Source organism: Mobula hypostoma, chromosome 9 (assembly GCF_963921235.1).
Source record: "Mobula hypostoma chromosome 9, sMobHyp1.1, whole genome shotgun sequence".
NCBI classification, from domain to species: domain Eukaryota; kingdom Metazoa; phylum Chordata; class Chondrichthyes; order Myliobatiformes; family Myliobatidae; genus Mobula; species Mobula hypostoma.
Window position 1 is genome coordinate 4,021,467 of NC_086105.1, and position 15,841 is coordinate 4,037,307.

General features: G+C 47.7%; 1 protein-coding gene across 6 annotated transcripts in view; it reads left to right on the plus strand.

Moving 5' to 3' along the window:
* The window catches only part of LOC134351457 (serine/threonine-protein kinase 38-like), a 77,737-nt gene that overhangs the window by 37,155 nt on the left and 24,741 nt on the right, over positions 1-15,841 (plus strand). For all 6 annotated transcript variants that reach the window (XM_063057615.1, XM_063057616.1, XM_063057618.1 and 3 more), the window contains 5 exons: positions 1,584-1,706; positions 3,340-3,423; positions 5,454-5,577; positions 11,433-11,587; positions 13,804-13,906. In XM_063057615.1, coding sequence (XP_062913685.1) covers positions 1,584-1,706; positions 3,340-3,423; positions 5,454-5,577; positions 11,433-11,587; positions 13,804-13,906 — 589 coding nt within the window. The remainder of the gene's footprint in view (positions 1-1,583; positions 1,707-3,339; positions 3,424-5,453; positions 5,578-11,432; positions 11,588-13,803; positions 13,907-15,841) is intronic.

The following is a 15,841-nucleotide window of genomic DNA, read 5'->3' on the forward strand; positions in this document are numbered from 1 at the left end:
AGTGAAAATGGGGAATAGAGAAAGAGAGAAGGGGAAGAAGGTAGCGGGGAGGGGGGAGAAATACCAAAAGCTGGAGAACTGATGTTCACTCCATCAGGTTGGAGGCTATCCAAATAGAATATGTTGCTCCTCCAGCTTGAGAGTGACCTCATCATGGCAGAAGAGAAGGCCATGGGCCAACAAGTTGGTATGGGCAGTGGAATTAAAATAGTTGGCCATTGGGAAATCCTGCCTGTTGGGGGAAGGTACTTGACCTCCCACTCTACGTCAGGTCTCACCAATATAGCGGAGGCTGCATTGGGAACACTGGATACAGCAAATGACCCCAATAGATTCACAGGTGAAGTGTTGCCTCAGCCGGAAGAACTGTTTGGGTCCTGAACTGAGGTGAGAGAGGAGGTGTAGGGCAGGTGTAGCACTTGCTCTATTTGCAGGGATGATAAGTGCTGAGAGGGAGATCGGTAAAACTCTATATAATGCCATACGGTAACATCCTCACTGACAGCACTGAGGTGTGAGTATTTGTGGGAGGTTCTGCCTATCTGTGGAATGTCCCTGTCAAAGTATTCTCGCAATTTGCAACAGAAGTAAGGAGCACCAGCTATAAATGTACAAAATTTAACCCAATTGTGGAGTTTGGGCTGGAAGTCTCAAAAGACAAAGTACATTTATTACTAAAGTACATATATATCACCATATACTACCTTGAGATTTATTTTCTTGCAGGCGTTTACAAGAAAATAAAGAAATACAATAGAATGCATGAAAAACTGTACTTAAACAATCAACCTGCAAAGGAAGGCAAATTGCGCAGATAAATAAATAAATAAATAATACTACAAGCATGAGTTGTAGAGTCATTGAAAGAGAGTCTGTAGGTTGTGAAATCAGTTCATTGTTGAGGTGAGTGAAGTTATATTGGTTCCATATTGGTTCAGGAGCCTCATACTTTATACTTTATTGTCGCCAAACAATTGATACTAGAACGTACAATCATCACAGCAATATTTGATTTTGCGCTTCCCACTCCCTGGATTATAAACATTAAATATTAAAAATTGTAAAAATTAGTAAATATTAAACATTTAAATTATAAATCATAAATAGAAAATAGAAAAATGGAAAGTAAGGTAGTGCAAAAAAACCGAGAGGCAGCTCCGGATATTTGCAGGGTTCGGCCCAGATCCAGGTCAGGATCTGTTCAGCAGTCTTATCACAGTTAGAAAGAAGCTGTTCCCAAATCTGGCCGTACGAGTCTTCAAGGTGAAGATGGCTGAGAGGTATTAAACTGTTCCTGAACCTGGTGGTGTGGGACTTCCTGCTTGATGGTAGTAGCAAAAAGCGGGCATGGTGGGGTCCATTGATGATGGTTTCTTGTAAATGTCCTCAATAGTGGGGAGGGCTTTGCTTGCGATGGAGTCCACCACTTTCAGTAGGCATTTCCATTCTTTGGGGAGCAATGTGGGAATTTGGGATGAGGTGGAATATGGTTAAAGGTGGTGGTTGTGGAAGTTTTCAGTGCAGTCTTGTGTAAAACTCCAATGTATAATGACGATGACCGTTTCTGTTGTGTTTTGCAAAAGAAACAAATGCGGAGGACGCAGCATGCCCAGAAGGAGACAGAGTTTCTCCGCCTCAAGAGAACCAGGCTGGGTCTGGATGACTTTGAATCTCTGAAGGTCATTGGAAGAGGCGCCTTTGGAGAGGTTGGTCCATCACTTCTGTGAGCTGCTCGAAGGTGGAGATGCAAAAACTTCTCAGTTGACTTTCACCCTCCCCTCCCACCACCAGTCTCTGTTTTGTTCATTTGCCTCCAACTGTCACCCACCTGCCTTCCCCTCCCCTACCTCCCTCAAGCTACCCATTGTCCTGGTCTCCTGATTTGAGGAAAGAATTACTGACTTTCTAGGCAGTGCAGAGGAGGTTCACCAGTTTGATTCTGAAGATGAGGGAGTTAGTCCATGAGGAGACAGTGAGATGCCTAGGACAGTTCACGAGAATGAGAGAGGATCTTATCCAAAATATATACGAAAGGGATAGATTAGATAGAGGCAGGAAGGTTGTTTCCACTGGCAAGTGAGACTAGAACTAAGGGAACATAGCCTCAAGATTTGGGGGAGTAGATTTAGGGTGAGGTTGAGGGGAAGCTGCTTTTCCCAGAGAGTAATGAATGAGTGGAATTCTCTTCCCAGGGAAGCAGTAAAAGCTACCTCATTAAAGATATTTATGACACAGTTAGATAGATGTTTGCGTGGCAGGGAATTTAGGGATGTGGGGAAAAGGCAGAGCTGGGTCCACAGCCGGGTCAGCCATGATCTTATTGAATGGCAGAGTGGATTTAATGGGCCAGACGGCCGACTCCTGCTCCTATTTCTTATGTCCTTCACCCCTCCACAGCTCAGGGTCCTGCCCCATCTCTATATACTGACCGTGCTCCCTCTCCACTCTCAGTCCTGATCCGAAACACTGACAGTTCCTCTCCCTCCACGATGCCGCTCGTCACGCTGTTTCCCCGACAGTTTGTTCTGACTTGTGCGTTCCCTGTGTCTCCAACTCCAGGGATGGTTTCTTTACCCCTTCGTTTTCTAACCTGTCTCCGGGAGAGGAGGTCAGTGCCGACCCTGACCCTCTGGGCGTGCCCTGCTGTTCTGCATTTCACGATTCCTACCTTGCTGAATACAGAACACTGCGGCGTAGTACAAAGCCTTTCAGCCTATGACGTTGTGCTGACCTTTTAACCTACTCTAAGATCAGTCATATCCTTCCCTCCTATGACGCTCTCCATTTTCTATCATCCATGTGCCTATAAGAGAGTCCTGCCAAAGGGACTCAGCCCAAAGCATCGACTGTACTTCTTTGCAGAGATGCTGCCTGGCCTGCTGAGTTCCTCCAGCATTTTGTGTTTGTTGCGTGGGTTTCCAGCATCTGCAGATTTTGTAATGTTTGTCTTAAATGTCCCTAATGTTTCTGCCTCTACCACTGCCCAGGCAGTACATTTCAGGCTCCCACCGCTCTTCGTGTAAAGATCTTACCCCTGACAACCCTCCAATCACCTTAAAATGCTGCCCCCTCATATTAGGTATTTCAACTCTGGGAAAAGGCCTCTGGCTGTCCACTCAATCTGTGCCTCTTATCATCTTGTACTCCTCTGTAAGTCACCACTCTTTCTCCTTCCCTCCAACGAGAAAAGCCCTGGCTCGTTCAACCTATCCCCATAAGACATGCTCTCTCATCCAGGCAGCATCCTGATGAATCTCCGCTGCGCCCTCTCTAAAGCTTCCACCTCCTTCCTGCTGGGGGTGAAGGAGCTGATTTGTTTGCCACACGTTTTGTCTTTAGGTTCGTCTGGTGCAGAAGAAGGACACAGGACACATTTACGCCATGAAGATCCTTCGCAAGGCCGACATGTTGGAAAAGGAGCAGGTGGGTAAGCAGCTGATTGTCAAAAACAACGCTGTCCCCAGTCTGGGCAACTAATTTCATTTTCCTCATTTACCCATCACCTCCCCTTGATGCCCCTCCTCCTTCCCTTTCTCCCATGATCCAGTCTCCTCCCCTATCAGATTCCTTCTTCTTTGGTCCTTTACCTTTTCCACTTAACACCTCCCAGCTTCTTAATTCATCCCCCTCCCCACCCACCCAGTTTCACCTATTACCTTTCAGCTTGTCCTCCTTCCCTCCTCTTCTCCCCCACCTTTTATCCTGACATTTTTCCCCAACCCCACCACCTTCCTTTCTAGTCCTGATGAAGGGTCTCGGTCCAAAAAGTCAACTGTTTATTCATTTCCATAGGTGCTGCCTGACCTGCTGAGTTCCTCCAGCATTCTGTGTGTGTTCTTCTGGTTTTTCAGCATCTAAAGATTCTCTTGTGTTTATAGTTAATTAATATAATTTATTCATTTAGAGATACAGGATGATAATAGGTCCTTCTGGCCCAGAGAGCCCATCCCACCCAATTACACCCATATGACCAACTGACCTACTAACTGTAGGTCTTTGGAATGTGGGAGGAAACCAGAGCATCTGGAGGAAACAGTTCCAGAGGGTAGGAAAGTTCTAGAGAGATACGGACCAAACATGGGGAAATGGGACTAGCTCAGGGGACCCCAAGGATGAGTTGTGCTGAAGGGCCTGTGTCAATGCGGGATTCAACTCTGACCCTCATGGCTCTACCTCCTCCACCTTTACAATGAGATAGAAACATAGAAAATAGTTTCAATCAGATCCCCCCTCAATCTTCTAAATTCCAACAAGTACAAGCCCAGTTCATCCAGTCTTTCTTCATATGAAAGTCCTGCCATCCCAGGAATCAATCTGGTGAACCTTCTTTGTACTCCCTCTATGGCAAAGATGTCTTTCCTCAGATTAGGGGACCAAAACTGCACACAATACTCCAGGTGTGGTCTCACCAAGGTCTTGTACAACTGCAGTAGTACCTCCCTGCTCCTGTACTCGAATCCTCTCGCTATAAATGCCAGCATACCATTCGCCTTTTTCACCGCCTGCTGTACCTGCATGCCCACTTTCAATGACTGATGTATAATGACACCCAGGTCTCGTTGCACCTCCCCTTTTCCTAATCGGCCACCATTCAGATAATAATCTGTTTTCCTATTTTTGCCACCAAAGTGGATAACTTCACATTTATCCACATTAAATTGCATCTGCCATGAGTTTGCCCACTCACCCAACCTATCCAAGTCACCCTGCATCCTCTTAGCATCCTCCTCACAGCTAACACTGCCACCCAGCTTCGCGTCATCCGCAAACTTGGAGATGTTGCATTTAATTCCCTCATCCAAGTCATTAATATATATTGTAAACAACTGGGGTCCCAGCACTGAGCCTTGCGGTACCCCACTAGTCACCGCCTGCCATTCTGAAAAGGTCCCGTTTATTCCCACTCTTTGCTTCCTGTCTGCTAACCAATTCTCCACCCACACCAATACCTTACCCCCAATACCGTGTGCTTTAAGTTTGCACACTAATCTCCTGTGTGGGACCTTGTCAAAAGCCTTTTGAATATCCAAATATACCACATCCACTGGTTCTCCCCTATCCACTCTACTAGTTACATCCTCAAAAAATTCTATGAGGTTCGTCAGACATGATTTTCCTTTCACAAATCCATGCTGACTTTGTCCGATCATTTCACTGCTTTCCAAATGTGCTGTTATCACATCCTTGATAACTGACTCCAGCAGTTTCCCCACCACCAACATTAGGCTAACTGGTCTATAATTCCCCGGTTTCTCTCTCCCTCCTTTTTTAAAAAGTGGGGTTACATTAGCCACCCTCCAATCCTCAGGAACTAGTCCAGAATCTAACGAGTTTTGAAAAATTATCACTAATGCATCCTTGATGGGGCTTGAATATTCTCCATCTGACAGCGCCCCCCCCCCACCCCGCCGTCCGTCCGTCCGTGGTTAATTGTGGCCTGTTATCGAACGCAGGTGGCCCACATTCGAGCAGAGAGGGACATCCTAGTGGAGGCGGACAGTGCCTGGGTGGTCAAGATGTTCTACAGCTTCCAAGACAAGCGGAACCTGTATCTAATCATGGAGTTTCTGCCTGGAGGTCAGTATGTTCACTCGCAGATTGGTCACTTTGTCTCTGTCACTCTTTCGTCAAAACTACCTGCCCCTCCATCTGTCTACAAACTCTGCAACAAAGCCATCAATCCCATCATCCAAATCATTGACATATAAGGTAAGAAGAATCAGTCCCAACACAGACCCCCTGTGGAACACCATTAGTCACCGCCAACCAACTAGAAAAGGCTCCCTTTATTCCCACTCTTTGCCTCCAGCCAGTCAGCCACAGCTCTATCCATGCTAGTGTAATGCCTTGGTTCATATTTTTACTGTTCTGTTCTGTTTTCATGCTTGTTTGGTTACTGTTGAAGATGGGAGATGAGGAGAAATGTGTACCATCCAATTAGGATGGTCCTATTAAGGGGAGGTTTCTCTGGTGAGGGACACCAAGGTTGGGTTTGGGGCTTTTGTTCGAGAGGAGATGAAGAGAGATGAAGCAGGGGAGAACCGGTTGTAGCATACGATCTTGTGGGAGACCCATTTGTTCGGGATGGATTGCGAGCGACGTTCGGAAGGTGGTGTGGGCGTTCACGTTGACTGAAGGCCCAGCGCTTGAGTGACAGAGAAGTTCAAGAGGAGCTCCAATTTATGCACGTTTGACTGTTTAATTAGAATGGCCCTTTTCGTTTAGTTATTCTTTGCTAACCCTCTAGGTAAGATTCATAAATATCATTCGTTTAACTGTATGCAGTGTGCTGTCTGTTATTTTGTGGCACTAATTAGTAACAGGGTAGCAAATGACACAGCACTCACCCAAACCAGGGTTTGGGATGGGATCGAGTGCACCTCAATCTCACACGTTTGGCAGGGCCAGAGGTTGTCTTTCCTAGGCTTACACAGCCAAGGAAACCGGGGTGTTTCATTGTGGGGGCTCGTCTGGGATCGATTCTGTTGGATGCTGCTTGATTGATCTGAGCATTGATCCAGTGGGTTGTGTGTCTAAATCTGTGTTAATCTATTGTTTGGTAAAGTGATGACGATACGTGGTTATGGATGCTGCATAGGGTGGAGCGGAGATTTGATAAGGTGGCAGGCAAAGACTTTGTTCTAGTTCAGACTAGCACTGACGTAATGGCAGTAGAACTGCCTGGTACTATTGGGGTGCTGGGAGGGGGGGGGTCATGGGTTCTCCACACTTTCCGGGAGGAGCAGAGTGAAGGTGAGGTACTATTGGGGTGCTGGGAGGGGGGGGGCATGGGTTCTCCACACTTTCCGGGAGGAACAGAGTGAAGGTGAGGTACTATTGGGGTGCTGGGAGGGGGGGGGATGGGTTCTCCACACTTTCTGGGAGGAGCAGAGTGAAGGTGAGGTACTATTGGGGTGCTGGGAGGGGGGGGCATGGGTTCTCCATACTTTCCGGGAGGAGGGGAGTGTAGGTGAGCACACTGAATCAGAAGCCGAGTTTCCCATAGCTGGGGGCGGAAGCTTTAAAGACAAGTTGCCATCTATTCTGTGGAGTGAGGGGAAGGAGTGGTTTGATGTAGAAGGTTATCCGGTGAGGGGTGAGCATTCTGAGTTGGTAGCGGCCCTTGCCTCCCTGTCGAATAAATGGCAAAATGCCCAGGTTCGAAGTCCCAGCTATCGTATGCTCACCCTGTTCTCAGGAATGAAGCCTACCCCTAAAGCGGAAGAGGAGTATGAGACTTGAGCAGAGCAGACCTCTCAGTTGCTGGATGAGTGACAGTGCTCTGACAATGTAAAACAACAGCGATTGGTTGAAAGTTTGAGGGGGCCAACTGTTGACGTAGTGAGACCCGTAAAGACATAGAACCACTTTGTTACCTCTGTGGCCTACACACAAGCACTAGAAAAGGTGTTTGGTGCGACGGGAAGCCCACTGGAGCTTATGACAGGGTTTCAGAGCACATTTCAGGAGAAAGGGAGAAGCTTTCTGCCTACATTTTTTGAAGGGAGAGTGTGAGCGACAGGAAACCCCTCAGAGGGTGAGCCCCTGGGTACCTAAGCGGAGAGACCCAGTGAGGGAGTAGCCTGGCATCTTGGGGGGAACACATTCCCAGCAATAAATCAAGGAACACCCTAAAGCAAAATCCCTATTCCTGAAGGCTTAGTGGGGCCAAGCTCCAGCATATCACTACGGATCGAGGGTATTCATGCTAGAGCCAAACTTGACACTGGCTCTCAGGTTACTCTGCTGTACCGTTCATTTTATGACCGGTATTTGACGCATTTACCACTGACGCCACTCAGTGCGCTAGAGATCTGGGGTCTTAGTGTGGTTGACTATCTGTACGATGGTTACTTGTTATCGAGGCTGGAGTTGTTGGAGGCAGATGTGGGAGTAGCTGGTCCCTGATACATGAGCGCTGGTTTGTCCGGACCTGGTTGAGAGGGGCGAAGCTTCAATTCTCGTGGGAATGAATACTCCAATTGTGAGGAGGCTAGTGGAAGCCTGCAAGGAGAGAGTTGGAGAGAGCTTTCTGAAAACATTGTCCATTCACCCTGTGTTCTGAGCTGCTTTTGAGGAAGTGTGTGGCTGCACTGGGCTGGACGATGAGAATAAACGAGGGACTGTGTGGTTCACCCAGTCAAAACCAGTCGTGTTATGACCTGGTGAAGTAGTGAAAGTGATGGGAAACCCACATTTCCAGGAATGCCTGAGGCAAAGGCCCTCCTGGTGGACGCTCCGGAAGACCACAAAGAGGGGTCATGCTTACCTGCGGGGGAACTGGTAAGGCCCGAACTGCAGAAGCCCGCGGTTGTACAGGTGAACAGGACTGTCAGGAACTCTTCGGAGTGGGAGGTCACCCTGAGGCAGGGGATGCCAATGGTGCACTTCTTCCTGGTGACAGTAATGTCTCTTCGGTTCTCCATCGAAATCCGATGACGTCCACTCCTTTAACGGTGAGATCTTTGATGACTATACAGTCCTATCCTGGACCCACAAGCTCTATTGCAGGTGGGACATGTATATGTGGTAGTGGTGGCAACCATGGCTGCATTTCTCCTGGCTCTCTTCTGCTGTCTTCTGGTTGTTCTTTCCATCTCCAGAATACGAACCCCGTCTCTACACAGCTGTCACCAAGTGGTACGGTCAGCAGCAACCTCCTCCAGGTCCTCGGGTTTGATCTTGCACTTTCTTAAAGCATTCTTCATCTGATCCTTATAGCGCTTCTTTGGCCCTCCAGCTGAGCGTCGACCATGATGTAGCTGGCTGTATAACACTCTGCGGGGTAGCCAACATGGGGGCATCCTTATCACGTGCCCCAGCCACTGCAGCTGACACTGGGTGATCATGGCCTCAATACTCCTACAGTTGGTCTTTACAAGTGTTTCAGTGTGAGGCACCTGCTCACGCCAGGTAATTCCCAGGATGCGCTGGAGGCAGCTTATGTGGAAGCGTTCCAAGGACTTGATGTGACGGCTGTAGGTTACCCAAGCTTCACAGCTATAAAGGAGGGTGGTGACACAGACCGCTTGGTATACGGCAACCTCTGTGAAGAGACGAAGGTTCCCGTTCTGAAAGACTCTACGCCAAAGTCTCCCAAACATCTAGTGTCCTTGTGAGATAAGCCGGGGAAACTCTCTGCGAAAAGAGGAAAGATGACTGCCAAGTCGTTCAACTTTGGGGACTCTCTGGTACCTAGAGGTTGGAAGAAGAGGTTGATAGAGCAAATGTTGAAGCTGGAAGATGTCTTTTCTACTGACGAGTTTGTTGTGGGTTGTTCCAAGAGCATTCGCCACATCATCCGGGTGACAGAGGACACCCCATTCAGAGAAAGGTCGCGGTGACTGGCACCTGCAGAGGTGGGGGACGTTCGGCAGCATCTGCAGAAGTTGAAGGAAGCTGGGATCATCACTGAGTCCAGAAGCCCTTACGCATCCCCAATAGTAGTGGCCAGGCAGAAGAATGGGAAGGTATGGATGTGGGTGGACAATTGGACTCTGAACGGACGTACAGTCCCCAACCACCAGTATATAGCCCCGAGAATCGAGGACGCGATGGCCTGCCTGAATGGTGGGACGTGGTTCAGTGTGCCGGACCTGAGTGGGTATTACCAGATACCCTTGAGTGAGGCTGATAAAGCAAAGACGTATCTGAAGTATGTGTCTGATATGAGAAGGGAGCTGAAAAAGGCTTATGAATTAGCTGAGGTCTTGGCTGCCAAGCAGAATCAAGGAAATAAGAGGACTTATAATCAAAAAGTTAGGTTCTCCCAACTCATGCTGGGAGACCAAGTCCTGATAAGGAACTTGTAGCTGCCTGGAAAGCATAAGTGGGCTGACCGCCGGGCGGCTACACCCTATGTAGTGGAGAGTCAGATGCCAAAGGTACTAGTTTTCCGGGTGAAACCAGGGGATGGGAAAAGACCTGTCAAGATTCTCCATTGTAACCACCTTCTGCCTCTGGGACAAGAGGAGTGTGTTGACCCAAAGCCTGACCTGGGCCCTACACCTAGTCAGAGGACTCTGCAGCGATGTGGAGAGACTAAGGACCAGCAGCAGGAAAGATTAGGCCGGCCCTCATCCCAGAATGCGATACCTATTCGGAGGATGAGGAAGTAGGGTGTGGTATATCCTGCCTTTTGCTGACTCCCCACTAATTGAGGAAGAGATTCCCAACCCTTCCCATGCTGAGGCAGGTGAAAACGGGGGGATAATCTGTGGACAGGCAGGTTTGCAGCTGTACCATGAAGGGGGGCTGGGCTCTAAAGTAACTGGGAAAGAAGCTGAGCTCAGCCAAGTGTCAGAGGGACCTGAGTTGCTGAAAGGCACGAGTGATAGACCGGGGGAGGCCTCGCCATGTGCACCAGAAGTATCCCAAGGAATGTATGAAACTGAAGACGTAGATGATGGGATAAGGAGGTCTCAAAGAGTCAGGAGACCCCCAGATAGGCTAGCCTATGTAGCACCGGGGGAACAGAGGGTTGCAACTATCCCCCTAGTGAGATATGTCACTACCATTTACAAATGGATTAGAGGTTCTGACATCACAAAATTCCTTTGAAAATGGTGTTATTTCTTCCAATTATTTTTTCTCGAAGTTTTAGATTTGATCAGAAAGTCGTTCCTTTTTTTTCTGGTCGTATCCTCAGAATGGACTGCCCAGTCCCTTTTCTCATATAGTGTAGTGGGGTTTTTTCCTTCTTATTTTAAAAATTTAAAGTTTTTTTCCTCTCTCTATGAATTGATAAGAGGAGAATTCACTGTCTTCTTTTTTATTATATACTACATATTAGCTTAATACTATGTATGATTTTGATAATGTCTATTTCACTTTCTGTCTGTATTGTTATATATATTTGAGATAATTCTCTTGTTTGCATATATGCTCTTTTTAAATCAATAAAAAGGTTAATAAAGAAAGAAAGAAAATGGTGTTATTAATGATGAGATGAAAATTATTTCAAAGTCAGGAGGACATGACTATTTGTGGTGGGGGGAGAGTGTAATGCTCTGGTTCACATCTTTACTGTTAAGCTGTATGTGTTTCATTTTGGCAGCTCTGTAAGAGCAGTCTGTTCTGTTTTCAGCTTGTTTGTGTTACTGTTGAAGATAAGGGATAAGGAGAAATGTGCCCCATCCAATTAGGATGGTCGGATTAAGGGGAGGTTCCTCTGGTTGGGCTTGGGGCTTTTGTCTCCCCCTCCCCCATCTCTATCCCCCCTCTCTCTGTCTCTCTCTCTCCCTCCTCTCTCTCTCTCTCCCTCCCTCCCTCTGTCTCTCCCCTCTCTCTTTCCTCCTCACCCCCTCCCCACCTTTGTACTGGGGTATCCCAACCTGTCAGTTGATGTGACTACCCACTGCACGCTGTGTTCGGTGGGTGTTGGGTAAAAGATGCCGACTGACTGAGTGACTGAACTCCCCTCCTTTTCCCAGGTGACATGATGACGTTGTTGATGAAGAAGGACACGCTGTCTGAAGAGGAGACTCAGTTTTACATTGCGGAGACGGTGCTGGCCATTGACTCCATCCACCAGCTGGGCTTCATCCACAGGGACATTAAACCCGACAACCTCCTTTTAGACAGCAGGGTGAGACCCTCCTTCCTGCCTCAAACTTCAGGTGTGCCCGTCCCCAACTGTGTGGAAAGCTTTTCTGCATATCAGTCTCTTCAAGTTCAAGTTCAGTTTATTGTCATACAACCGGACACACGTATACCACCAAACGAAACAACATTCCTCTGGACCAAGATGCACAACACAGTGCATATAACTGACACACAACACAAAGTAATATTACCACACCACAAATAAATTATGATTATGAGGACACACAGTCCCCTTTTATTGTCGTTTAGTAATGCATGAATTAAGAAGTAATAAAAATGTTTTTCCAGAATGATATCATGAAAACACATGACAAACCGACTTAAAAACTAACAAAAAACACATAATTATAATATATAGTTACAACAGTGCAAAGCAATACCATAATTTGATAAGAACAGACCATGGCACAGTAAAAGTCTCAAAGTCTCTCAAAAGTCCCATCATCTCACGCAAACAGTAAACTTCCAGCGCCGCCAACTTGCCGATGCAGCATCCTGGAAGCATCCGACCACAGTCCGACTCCGAGTCTGTCCGAAAAACTCCGAGCCTCCGACCAGCTCCCCGACACTGATGCACCGAGCACCATCTCTGCCGAGCGCTTCGACCCCGGCCCCGGCAACAGGCAATAGGCAAAGCCGAGGATTTGGGGCCTTCCCCTCCGGAGACTCTCGATGGCACAGTAGCAGCGGCAGCGAAGTGGCATTTCAGAAGTTTCTCCAAATGTTCCTCTGCGCTTCACGGCTGTCCCCATCAAATCCAGATTGTGCACGGCACCCCTAGTTACACATATCGATATTCATTCGGAACGGCCACGCGCTGCGTCGCGCCGCCATCTTCTCCTCCCTCCTAGTTAAGTAACAAGTGATAAGGTGCATTTACGTTACAAGTTAAGAAGTGAACAGTCTAATGATGGTAGCCTCACAGCCTGGGGGAAGGAGCTGTTTCCCATCCTAACAGTTCTTGTCCTGATGCTACGGTACCTCCCGCCTGATGGTGGGGGTGAGAGAGATGGTGGGACAGGTGGAAGGGATCATTGACAATGCGAAAGGCTCCTGGTAAATATCTCTAATGGGCAGAAGAGAGATCCTGATGATCCTCTGTGCAGTCCTTGCACTCCGTTGTAGGAACTTGTGGTCAGATGTGTTGCAATTCCCGTACCTCTTTCCCATGGTTGCTTTTGTCCATGATATGAAACAGATTGTGGCTCTTGGTGTGATCAAGCTAGTTACTGAGAGAGACATTTCTACAAAAGCCACCAAGGCCACTGGTAAAGTATTAAGCAAGAAGTGACTATTGCCACTGGCCACCAGATTGGGCAAACCCTGAGGCTGTCAGCTGCTTACAGAGGGCACCACAGTGGAGTGGTGTGACGCTATTACATCGCCGTGTCTGAGTTTAATCCCAGTGTCCCCTCTAAACAAGTTTGTATGTTCCTTCTGGTGTGCGTGGGGGTTTTCTCCAGGTGCTCTGGTTTCCTCCCACAGTCCAAAGACGTTCCGGTTGGTAGATTACTTGTAAATTGTCCCGTGATTAGGCTAGTGTTGCTAGGCAGTGCATTCAAACAGCCAGAACAGAAAAGCCCGTTCTGTATTAAAGGCGTGGGCATCATTGCCAATTCTCCTGCAGTAGTCCAGCAAAGACACCAACCATTTGGTCTATCTGCTCCCTGCAAGTGTGCATATTACACTCCAACATCGTCACCGCTCCATTGTGAATTAAACCCACGCCCTCCACTCTGACTCAGACTGTTTCCTGTGGTATCCGTGGTACTCCACAGATAGTGGGGCATCAGACAGGCACTGTCCGTGTCCATCTTTCCCACACTCCCTGGCTTGTCCTTCACTCCCACTGCCTCCCTTGTGGGAGCACACAGACTGTTGGCCAGTGAGAGGCTGCCTGGCTGAATATCTCAGGCTCCGCGTGTGACGCTGTGTGTTTGTGTGTATGTGGACAGCATGGTCACCTCTCTCTGTCATTCTCTCCCACTGCGTTATCTCTCTGTCTCTCTCTCTCTGTCTGTCTTTCTGTCTCTCCCGCTCTCCCCACCTTTCGACATTGTGTAGTTTGCACTGGGGTATTCTGAGCCGTTTGCCGATGTGACTTCCCACTGCCACAGTGGTTTCAGTGAGGGGCAGGGGAAGGAGTGAGGAGTTTGTGAGCTGCTTTTGAAGACTGGTTTGTACCTCTCTCTGTCACAGGGACACGTGAAGCTCTCTGACTTTGGGCTCTGTACGGGGCTGAAGAAAGCTCACCGCACCGAGTTCTACCGTAACCTCACTCGAAACCCGCCCAGTAACTTCAGTAAGTTCATCCCCTAGGGTCACTGTGCTTACATCGCCCACAAGCGCGTTCTGCTGGTTCAGCAACCCACAACTTGGTATCAGTGATTAACTTACCCCATAACCGGGTATCGGTAGTTACCTCACCCACAACCAGAGTATCGGTGATTAACTTACCCCATAATGGGGTATTGGTGATTACTTCACTGTACAGTTGGATATCGGTGATTACCTCACCATATAATTGGATATTGGTGATTACCTCACCCCATAAATGGGTATCGGTGATTACCTCACCCAACAACCGGGTATTGGTGATTACCTCACCCCATAAACGGGTATCGGTGGTTACCTCACCCACAACCAGAGTATCGGTGATTAACTTACCCCATAATGGGGTATTGGTGATTACTGATTCTGGACTAGTTCCTGAGGATTGGAGGGTGGCTAATGTAACCCCACTTTTTAAAAAAGGAGGGAGAGAGAAACCGGGGAATTATAGACCGGTTAGCCTAACGTTGGTGGTGGGGAAACTGCTGGAGTCAGTTATCAAAGATGTGATAACAGCACATTTGGAAAGCGGTGAAATCATCGGACAAAGTCAGCATGGATTTGTGAAAGGAAAATCATGTCTGACGAATCTCATAGAATTTTTTGAGGATGTAACTAGTAGAGTGGATAGGGGAGAACCAGTGGATGTGGTATATTTGGATTTTCAAAAGGCTTTTGACAAGGTCCCACACAGGAGATTAGTGTGCAAACTTAAAGCACACGGTATTGGGGGTAAGGTATTGATGTGGATAGAGAATTGGTTAGCAGACAGGAAGCAAAGAGTGGGAATAAACGGGACCTTTTCAGAATGGCAGGCGATGACTAGTGGGGTACCGCAAGGCTCAGTGCTGGGACCCCAGTTGTTTACAATATATATTAATGACTTGGATGAGGGAATTAAATGCAGCATCTCCAAGTTTGCGGATGACACGAAGCTGGGTGGCAGTGTTAGCTGTGAGGAGGATGCTAAGAGGATGCAGAGTGACTTGGATAGGTTGGGTGAGTGGGCAAATTCATGGCAGATGCAATTTAATGTGGATAAATGTGAAGGTATCCACTTTGGTGGCAAAAATAGGAAAACAGATTATTATCTGAATGGTGGCCGATTAGGAAAAGGGGAGGTGCAACGCGACCTGGGTGTCATTATACACCAGTCATTGAAAGTGGGCATGCAGGTACAGCAGGCGGTGAAAAAGGCGAATGGTATGCTGGCATTTATAGTGAGAAGATTCGAGTACAGGAGCAGGGAGGTACTACTGCAGTTGTACAAGGCCTTGGTGAGACCACACCTGGAGTATTGTGTGCAGTTTTGGTCCCCTAATCTGAGGAAAGACATCCTTGCCATAGAGGGAGTACAAAGAAGGTTCACCAGATTGATTCCTGGGATGGCAGGACTTTCATATGAAGAAAGACTGGATGAACTAGGCTTATACTCGTTGGAATTTAGAAGATTGAGGGGGGATCTGATTGAAACGTATAAAATCCTAAAGGGATTGGACAGGCTAGATGCAGGAAGATTGTTCCCGATGTTGGGGAAGTCCAGAACGAGGGGTCACAGTTTGAGGATAAAGGGGAAGCCTTTTAGGACCGAGATTAGGAAAAACTTCTTCACACAGAGAGTGGTGAATCTGTGGAATTCTCTGCCACAGGAAACAGTTGAGGCCAGTTCATTGGCTATATTTAAGAGGGAGTTAGATATGGCCCTTGTGGCTACAGGGATCAGGGGGTATGGAGGGAAGGCTGGGGTGGGGTTCTGAGTTGGATGATCAGCCATGATCATAATAAATGGCGGTACAGGCTCGAAGGGCCGAATGGCCTACTCCTGCACCTATTTTCTATGTTTCTATGTTTACTTCACTGTACAGTTGGATATCGGTGATTACCTCACCATACAATTGGATATTGG